The following is a 10,698-nucleotide window of genomic DNA, read 5'->3' as shown; positions in this document are numbered from 1 at the left end:
TGTTTAGTGTTTTTCTGTCATGATTTCGGTCTCCCTGCTTTTGTTTGTATTTAGTTTTTTTTTTTTTTTTTTTTTTTTTTTTTTTAATCTACGTACAGTATACTGTATTAGGAGAAAAATAAATAAATCTATAACAAACTCTATGAAGAAAGTGACCCCATAAAAGAGTTCGAGCTGCTTTGCTACTTGTCAACAGTTGTGGTAAACATTCCATATTTAAATGTTGTGTAATCTAATTCAAGCCATTTCCACCATTTCCCTCTTTCTATGCAAAGGTAAGTGTTTAAATGTTTTTTTTTTAAGTAAGTCATTTTTATTTAGAAAGCGCTTTTCTCAGATAAAAATCACAAAGTGCTGTACAGAACAGAGGAGAAATTAAAACAAAAAGAGCAACATCATAAAAGGAAAGTAAAACAGAGGTGAATTTACAACAACAGCATCATAAAAGGATGATAAAAGTTAAAAATCCATTTAACCAAAGGTTTTTCTGAACAGCGCAGTCGTCGAATGATTCTTAGAGTCCACACAGTCAATATATCAGGAACATACTCTACAAAAGTACAGTATGTGTCCATACTATATATATATATTTTTTTTTTATGATTCTAAATAGTTTCTTGTATCAATCCTTAACCAAAATAGTTAATGTATAATTAATGAAGTGTATTTGTTTATGTATGATGTCACATGTGAAAAGGCCCTGACTGCCGTGTACTAAAGTGCATCCTGGTGACTGAGCATATGTTCGTTCCCAGGCTCGTGTTGTTTGATGATGAACTCCTCCACCTGTGTATGTGTGTGTCAGTGTGTGTTACTACCCTGTTTGTCCATCTGCCTGTCTAGGCCAGTGCGTTTACCCCGCATGGCTGAGCACTTGGGTCAGTGTGTTTATAGGAATATGTGGGTGAGATACACACAAAGGAAAAGAAATGAAAGTGTATGTGGGCTGCTTCTGCTCCATGGCCTAGAGACCATCAGGTCACGCCTCAGTGGTCAGGAGGAGGAAGGGGCGGGACTAAGAGATCATCACACTCTGTTTCATCATTTGTGTGAACGAACCTATTTCTAAACACACTCTCACCAACGTGAGGAAGAGGAATACAATCTAAAATTCTAACAGTTAAGTCCCTCAAAATAGATGTATATAATGTAGATCTGAATGTAGACAGGAAATCATTGCCTGGTTCATCATCTACTATCTATCCAAACCAGATAATCTTAAATTTTATGATGACAAATGGCAACTTTAGACAAATTACAACTTGTTCACTTCTGATACAATACATGTATTGTAACCTTGAATATTGGCTGATGGCAATATCGAACAGATACAATATCAGCACGTACCATAAATACTTTTATTACTTATTATACAACAGTTAGTTCCGACCAAGTGATTTTATTGGATGCCAGACATTCCAAGAGTGCTGTTATAGAGTAACAACAGCACCGGGACTTCTCACGGATCATATCACTCCGCTGTACAGCTGATCTAAAATACCGTTAATTTAATACATCTTGGGCTACACACTGTAGAACACTGTCACTACCTTCACACTGCAGGTCTTATTGCACAATTCAGATTTTTAAAAAAAAAATCTGATTTTTTTTGTGTGATTGTTTATATTACATATGTAAATGCATCTTCAATCAGTTTGGAGCATAGGATGGAATGTGACACTGAAGTGACCCACATGCTCAAATCAGGTACTAAGGTGACCCATGACCCCACAAGCTACGCTGTTTACAGAAGTATGTATGAAGGCATCCAGTGTAAGACTGTGTGTCGCACCGAGAAAGTTTTTTCCAACGGAAGTCAGCACTACATACTGTACCTTTAAGGAGAGTGAAAGAGTCGAGGGCCACGTTTATTGCTCTAGTCATGTGCAGTGTGATGGATACTACATCTTTACAGCAAACTGTTTGGATGCAATGACGTAGGAGTCATAGACTGTAAAAAAAAAAAAAAAAAGTGTCTATTTGTACGGTTGCCGTACGGACAACCCCGGGTGCTATTGGTACGGATACCAATGTACAAGTATGTAGCGTCTTAGGGTTAGGGTTAGATTATAACCCTATATCGCAACAATTTTTAGGGTTAGGTTTAGGGTAAGGATTAGTCTTAGTCACATGGCCTAAACTGGCCAAATAGGGGTGCTGCGTACGTATAGAATGACGGTATATTGATATGCCAACTGTACAGGCTAGCCACTGCCTTGATTATTTGCTAAATTTGGCATATAGTGTCAGTGTCCAACATCCATTGGTACACAGAGGACCAGCGTCACCGGTTGAATGGACTGAACAAGCTCCACCGCAAGGAAGCTTAGATTTTTAGAGCTCCCCCTGCTGACTAGCAGCAGCATAGGTCATAAACCCCACCTCCTCAATGATAACAGGTGAGATGTGGGTCAAAGTGTAAAGTTAAAATACTCGTCACACAATTTTTTTCCAAACCTAAACTCTGCTGTGATCATTAGTTATTATCACCCTACATTGTGTTCAAGTGCTCATTTTTCTGTGAAGTTTGTTTTAAATAAGTTATTTGAGGTTGACAAACTGGATATTACATCATATATGATTGACAGCCGCGGGTCTTGCGTAGCTCTCTTTGTGAGTGTGTGTTAGCAGTTATGTTGTGAAGGAAAGCCGAGACGCGTGATTTTCTTGATTTTTAAATAAAGTACGTTTAGATATTTGAGATGAAATATACTGTAATGTGGTTTTGTACTAACCTCTATGATCTGAACAAGCCGTTGGAAGAATTTGCAACGGGAAAGATACTTAAGTTCTTGGCGTAGCTGAAGTCATCAGGGCAGTACGCTAAATGGGCGAGGCGTGTTAGCAGAGCGCCTCCCACCGGACCTTACTGCGCAGACTCGATGGAAGATGGAAACGCCCCTAAGCGCCGTATTTTGGCTTCAAGAATATTAAATGGAAACACATGCAGTCACATTGATATGAGTCACATCAGATATGTATTGGATTTAGGACTGCACATGATGTTTGGTTAGATTTGAAAAAAATAGAATTCTGCTGTTCAGACTGTTGCATTTGGGCAAAAAGATCGGATACAGGTCGCAATTGCCTGCATTGTGAAAGTTGCTGCTGTTGTTACTTATTACAAATAAAATGCAGTTGTAGAACTGTTGTATAAAAGCAATATCACACTCAAGGTCATGCTGTTGTGTTGAAATATCAGCACTGGTTGGATTTGGCCGTAGCCTTAAATAACAGATAACTAATATAGGTTACTCTTCCTTGTCTTAGTAGTTCTAAAGTTTTAAGTTCCTTCTTTTTCCTGAACATTTGTTGGATATTCAGCCTTGTGAATGATAATTGCTCTTTTTTGATGAATAAATAATGGCTGTAATGTAGCCTTGTAAATATTTCCCCAGATGTCAGGACAGTAATTGAGATTGCTGTGAGACCAGTGAACAGTACAGAAGTGTCTTGTTTCAGTCAGTGTGATGATGACGAGCTGTCTGAGACTCAACATTCACCTTAGTAAACTGTACATATTGAGGTGATGTATCTGCTGTTTGGAGGTTTGTTTAGCTTGTTTATCTTTATTTGTTTACGTCAAAATGACTATGTAGTACGTTCACATTAGATAGTATGGACAGATTGAGTACGCGAGAAATACCCAGATATATATTACATCGGGACATTTTCTAAGTATGCATGGTGGGGATAACAGTCATACTCAATCGCTCCATGATGCATTGCGAGCGGAATGTAAAATCGTCCTGGGACCAGCTTCAAGCTAAAGGTCAAATATCCCCTTTTCAAAACAAAAGCATCACTTCTTGTCTTCCATTAGTTTTCAACGCTTTTGTAAATATGGCTCTTGTTTTGAAGTTAAAGGGAAGTTTAGTCGGTAGAACAATGGAGGGTCTCCGAAAATCTCTGCAATGTCGGAATGAAATGTGTATACGTGAGTTTTATGGATCAAATGTTCAGATGTTGATGTTTTACTTAGTCACTTTCTCACTTAAAATGCTTTCAGAGCTTTCAAAGGTGGAGAATCAACAGAGATATTTAGCCTCAGTGTGCTTCAGGTTTTTGTCCTTGTAGGTTCGAATTGCATGTTGGGTTAGAAGTATACTTCAGGGGGGATTTGGTCATCATCCTAATCCTCTGAACCCTACTTATAATATAATAGACAGTATATACTTGTTGAGTTTGTAGTGCATAGGTCGGAATATGCAATTTCGAACACAGCCTTTGACACAGTCATTTAGATACAGAAGTGTCTTGTTTCAGTCAGTGTGACAATGTCTGAGACTCAACATTCACCTAATAAACTGTACATATTGAAGTGATCTCTATAACTTGTAGATATTGAGGTGATCTCTATAAACTTGTAGATATTGAGGTGATCTCTATAACTTGTAGATATTGAGGTTATCTTTCTGCTGTTTAGTGAAACCAGCACAACGAGTGTTGCTCAGGGCTGAGCGTTGGGTCCACTGAGGACACATCTGCCCTGAGCTCCACAGGGAGCACCAAATGAGCACTGGCTGTCATATCACAACACATCTCCTTGATATGCAGCAAAGCAGAGCTGATGTACATTAATATCCTTCTCCATGGATCTGCACATTTCCATGTCTGTGGCGCTAAATATAACTTGTAGCTGATTTGCAGTCATTTTGGTATGTCAGCGGCTGATGAAGGACCACTTTAACCTGTGCTGTGTGTTCACGTCTGTGACTCCCAAGTTGGATTTTGATTATTTTTCTGTCAGATTACAGCCATTTAAATGCAGGCGGTGTCTTTGTGATAACACAATCAATCAAATCTCTACAAGAAGAGAGTAGATAAGGAATTTATTACCATTTGTCTGATGACAAGTCGACAAAAGCCTGTTTTCCCATCCTCCGCTCTGTAGCTGCCAGCCGCATTTTCATATCTGATAATGGAACGGGTGTACGTTGAACGTGAGGAACGCTATAAACGCCCCAAGCACCAGAGATAATAATCATCATCATCACATGATCTGTGGTGCTTCTGCTCTGTGTGGACGGGAGAAAAAAAAAGGAAGTGTCATGCAGTATACATGAACCTGTGTGCGTTAACCCAGGAGCCCCAGATACTTGACCTACTAACTGTGTTTACCACAGCCTGTGTGTGTTTGGTGTCACCTACTTCTAACGCATCACTGACGTCACCTGTCCTCCATTTTCCTTTCCCCCCCCATAGCAGGAAGTTTGTTAGGCAGAAAGACTGGAGTTTAGCCCCCTTTAAATAGCTTTTTTTCCCCCGACCCACACTGATGTCTTTCAGATCACCTATCAGAGAGAGGACATGCGCACTAGGCAGGAAAACGAATGAGTCTGTGCTAAGTTACCACAAAAATAAGAGGAAAGGGGTGACGGCTTCCTTTCAGTGTAATGCGTAAAAAGTTTTATTTCTTTATTTGTTTTCTGAAGTTAACAGGATATTTTCCCATGAAACAGATTAATCTAATCATTGATACTTATTTATTTATTTATTTGTCTATTTATTTAATTATGTCATACATTGGAGTGGCCAAACATTGTCTGCTCGTTTTAATCCCTATTTTTTCTTTTGATTTAACTGTAACTAGTGCAGTGCCCGGAAGAAGTATGTCTTGCTATAGAAAAGTGGGAGTTTAGGTAGCTTTTCATGGATGGTTTACATGGGAGATTTAATTCAGAATTAAAGTTAAATCCTCTTTAACTTGACCTTGTAAACACTCAATTCCTAATGCACATTTAATTCAGAATTACCACACACACACACACACACACAAACGCTCAATTTTTTTTTTTATTATTAGGGCACGAGCGCCACAAGCTGGTGAAGGGCCTCTTGCTCTCGTACTGGGCCACACTATGAAGGAAGGGGCGGAGCCTATGCGAACACCACGTGCCCGTCAGTGACCAGGGACCCTTGTCAAGTTGGAGGCATGCCCCCCGCGCTTTCCGAAAATGTATAGTTCATGGTACTCAAAAGGGGGAAACATTGGGTTGGATTATTAGTTTCTTTCTTTCTTTCTTTCTTTTTTCTTTCTTTGACGCGCCAGCGCCCCCAAGTACGCCAAAAATGCATTACAAGATTGGAATTGCCAAAAAAAAGAAAAGTAAAGTAAAAAACATTATTGAGATCACGGCAAAAAATACACAGGAAGTCCAGAATCTTGAATTGAAAGTAGAAATTGCAAAATTGCTATTTTGACTCACGTTGTATTTTAACGCATTTCTCCTAGGAGAGGGCGTTTTCACTGACGTTGCAAATGAGGGCATTTTGGGAAATGCTCCCATTTGCACATACAAACTCCAATTTCCATCAAATGTGAATCAGTTGTTAAACCTCCGGCCCTAAACCAGCTCAATGTGAGAAAAATGGACATTGGCGCGTTAGCACCCCCTACAGAGTGAAGAGAATTTAATACGGGGCAAACGTATTTTAAAACGCACTCCTCCTAGGGTGTTTCACTGACGGGCTTAAAATTGCTGGAGATGATCTAGAGAAGTGGGACATCATCAGGATGGCCAAATGGTCTAAGGCTCCAGACGCAAGCATTCTTCTTTCTGCTGCTGTGGGTTCAAATCCCACTTTTGACATAAACATTTTTCATTTAACATTTTAACATGGCACAGTCCACCTTTAAAAATACATATACGACAAAAATAAACATTTTAGGGTATTTTCCTGGGTTTGGGTTAGGGTTAGGGCTAAAATAAAAGGGTTAGGGGGGTAGCTAAAAATAAATAGCTAAAATACAACTGACGGAACTTTAAGTCACATGGTGCACCTATCACGTGACCTAAACTGGCCAATGAGGGGTGCTGCGTATGCATAGACTGACAGTCTATTGATACATTTCCGTATCACGAGCCAACGGCCTAACAATTATTGATTCACTTATTGCTGATTATTGAGATTTCATTTAACACCTCACAGCACCTTCAGCATTCTACAGTGGAATTAATGCTTCTAAATGAAAAGGAATATAATTAATTAAATAATCGAATCATCAATAATTAAATCGGGATTAATAGATTATCAAATTTTTCACACCTCTAGTAAATACATCAAACATCTGCTTTTTTTTGGGTGAAAAAAAACAAATCGATCAAATGCTTTATTTAACCAGGATAGTCTTTTCCACTGCAGGAGACATTATCGCGCTGAAACCTGGGCATGTTGACCAGCTTGTGTTTTTTCAATCAAATCTAAAAAGAAAGTACTAACATTTCTGCATTTATTTGTTGTTCTAGCTTATACCTCAGTTAAGTTGCACTAAAGTCAAAGTTTGGTTTAAAAGACAGGCAGATTGTATGTTATTTATTATTATTTTAAGTTTCGGCACATGGCATGTTAAAGCCAATTTTTTGAGTGTAAAATATGCCAATAAAATATATTTCATACATAATGTTACCATGAAGGTGTACAAATTTACACATGAGTTGTTTCTTAAATCATTTATTAAAATCAAAAACGTAATAATCGCTTTATACTTTAATATAAGGATATATTGTATCGTATCGTATCGTGACATATGTATTGGGATACGAATTGCATCGCCAGATGCCAGGCAGTACACACCCTAGTATATACCATGTATCATATAAATTCCAAATCGGTCAAGAGTTTTATTGTGAAATACTTTAGTTTAGGGAAATATTGCTGAGGTTTAAATCAAGCTTTTACTTTTATAAGCTAATCCGGGAAAGGCTGTAGTTTTATTTTGTAACAGCCTACCGGAAGCCCGCCGTGGGAAGGTGAGCAGTGGTGGAACAGTGATGACTGTGGAGGGAAACCGTAGTGTATGAAGAGCTGCTGCTGGAGGATGTTAGCCTGAGAAAAACAAGGAGAGGCGTTGAGATGGAACAAGCACTGACTAGTGCTAGTGCTAGTTGCTTGCTAGTGCTGAGCTTTAACCGGCGGAGATGCTCCAGACGCAGAAAAGCTCCGCGTTTTGTGGAGCTAAAACAGCCAGAGAAGGAAGGAGATAACACGGTGGTGGTGGTGGTGGTGGTGGTTCAGGGAGACGGAGACGGGAGGGGCTCGTCATGGGGAACGAAGCGAGCCTGGAAGGAGCCGAGGGGCCCACCGTCTGAGCTACCGGAGGGGCCTGGCCCCGGACGGGAAGGGCGGCTTCGTGCGGGTATCGGACGGGTCTGCGGTCAGACTCCAGGACCTGAGCCTGGAGGACCGGAGGATGATAGCAGCGGCGATGTCAAGGACGCAGGGAACCGCGACTACTACACGAAGGCAGGGCTTTAAAACTGCATTTATTCTGACGCATTTATCACCTTTACACATGAGACACAAACAGGTGCAACATCCAGTCTAATGATGCTCACAGTCTGATTCTCATCACAGCAAAATGCACCAAGAAATGCTGTAGTCTAGTGTTTGAATAATGTGAATAATACACCTCTGGATGTGTGCATGAGTGAGGATGGATGGTGCCTTTAAATGCTGTGGGAACATCCAGTGTTCCTTAGAAATAGAATGAAACCACTAGTGTTTATTGGTACCACTCTGTGCTCTTTGTGGTTGTGAGTGACATCACTGAGACACACCTCCATCCACTATTTGAGCACATATGCAAAAATAACTGCCTTTCAGTGTGTTTTCTATCATATCTTACCAGAGATGAAATAATGGATTACACGTATTCACGTTACTGTAATTGAGTAGCTTCTGTGTGTATTTCTAAATCAGTATTTTTACTTATACTTAAGTACGTTTTAAAGTAAGTAATTTGTTACATTTCTACACCCAACCGTTACTGAGTAAATTATTATATTTTGTTAGGGCTGGGTATCACCAGATACGTCACAATACGATACATCACAATATGTTTCACACGATAACGAAATTTCATCCCCGATACGTCGCGGTATCTGTGTCACTGAAGAAATTCAGAATTTATTGACGGCGCTGAATCAATTTCACAGGAATTACAAAACATTGTCAATGAATGACAGCCAAGTAAAATAAAGTGTACAGTATACTACACGCGCACACACATACACAGTGTAAATTTGTAAATATCCACTCCTCACCTATTGTTTCATTGTACTGTGTATGTACTGCATTATCTCTGTGTATCGTGTGTGTGTATATATATATATATATATATATATATTGTTTTCGTCATGTCTTGTATGTTGCAAAAAAATCAAAAATCGAAAAAAAAAAATCGATATTTGGCGCCGGCGAATCGATAACGTATTGCGAGATGCAACCTTGCGATATATCATCGTATCGATATTTTGGCACACCCCTATATTTAGTGATTTTTATTTATTTTTGTTCTGTTTCAAGACACATTGAACATAATCCATATGTTCTTTGTCGTGCCATTTCTGATCAACACCCAGCCATGGCACTGGTTTAAAGGTAACACATTTAGCTTTACTTAGAGCACATATGTCAAACTCGAGGGCCCGGGGCCAAATCCGGCTCTTTAGAGCATCCGATTTGGCCCGCAGGAGGAAGTGAAAATAACAGAGAAATCAAGAATCATTGTGTAAATTACCATATAATTCACTTGTAAATTGTTTTTGAAAGAACTCCAAAAGCTTACAATTTTTCTCAAATTATTCCACAAAATCTCACCAAATGAAATAAAAATTGATGATAGTAACTAGTCATTTTTACTTTGAATGCTATTTAATTGACTACTTTTTAACTGTACTTGAACTTAAGTGCAATTTCAATCAAGTTACATTACTTCTTTTGGAGTAGAATATATCAGTACTCTTTACACCTGCAGCTCACTCATGAAAACAGTAAACCCCCTCCAATCATGGCGTTTTTCTTTGATTCCACAGATTAAACATTTATTTTAAATAATGAAAATGATCTGCCTTGGTTGAATGTATGTTGACACAATTTTTTTTCTCTCCATTGGCTTTACATAAAATGCCACCATGTGTCTCACAGCTAATTGGCTTGGACTGAGAGGGAAATTGTTATTTATAGCCAGGCTGAAGATGGGGGGCAGGGATAATATTAATATTAATCAGACTAGAAATAGAACATAGACCCTAATTACTGTTTTTGTATAATGTTTTGTGTGACTAATAACGCCTCTGGAAATCTTCCAAATACTAAATCTAGAGATGGGCAACTTCTTATCACGGAGGGTTCCTTAAAAATATGATTGTCTGACCTGAGAGCCACATTATTAACATTAGTGTCAGCATTTAGAAAAATAACTTTAATTACAGGAATTAACAACATATTTTGTGTATTTCACTTGTTGTTTTGTCATTATGTGTGTTTTACAGTCTTTTGTGTGTATTTGTGTTGTTTTGTATATTCTTTTGTATTATTGTAATGGTCTTCTTGTGTGTTTTTGAGTAATTTTGTCTGTTATTGTTTTTATTTTTATTATTTTTTTATTTTTACATTTGGTGTTTTTGTCATCCTTTTGTGTGTTTTTCTGTAATTCTTTTGTGAAATCCTGCTGTTTAATCTATTTTTCGATAATTTTGTTTGTTTTTTGTAATAATTTGTGTGTAATCCTGCTGTTGTTTAGTCCATTTTCCTATACTATATTTGTATTTTTTGTTTTGTAATCATTTTTGTGTAAATCTGCTGTTTTGTTTATTTATGCCGTAATTTTTGGTATTTGGATATTTTATTTTTGTTATCCTTTTGTGTGTTTTTCTGTAATAACATTTTGTAATTTTAGTGTTGTTTTGTGTA

The 10,698-nt window shown here is 38.2% G+C and overlaps 1 protein-coding gene across 1 annotated transcript in view; it reads left to right on the top strand.

Moving 5' to 3' along the window:
- Positions 1 to 7,929: 7,929 nt before the first annotated feature.
- The window catches only part of LOC114465432 (protein piccolo-like), a 48,252-nt gene continuing 45,483 nt past the window's right edge, over positions 7,930 to 10,698 (top strand). Inside the window, 3 exon segments of the mRNA XM_028450438.1 lie at positions 7,930 to 8,078; positions 8,080 to 8,103; positions 8,105 to 8,247. Coding sequence (XP_028306239.1) covers positions 8,046 to 8,078; positions 8,080 to 8,103; positions 8,105 to 8,247 — 200 coding nt within the window. The 5' untranslated portion in view covers positions 7,930 to 8,045.

This window comes from Gouania willdenowi, chromosome 6 (genome assembly GCF_900634775.1).
Source record: "Gouania willdenowi chromosome 6, fGouWil2.1, whole genome shotgun sequence".
Taxonomy (NCBI): Eukaryota; Metazoa; Chordata; class Actinopteri; order Blenniiformes; family Gobiesocidae; genus Gouania; species Gouania willdenowi.
This window is presented reverse-complemented; position numbering and strand designations above follow the sequence as displayed.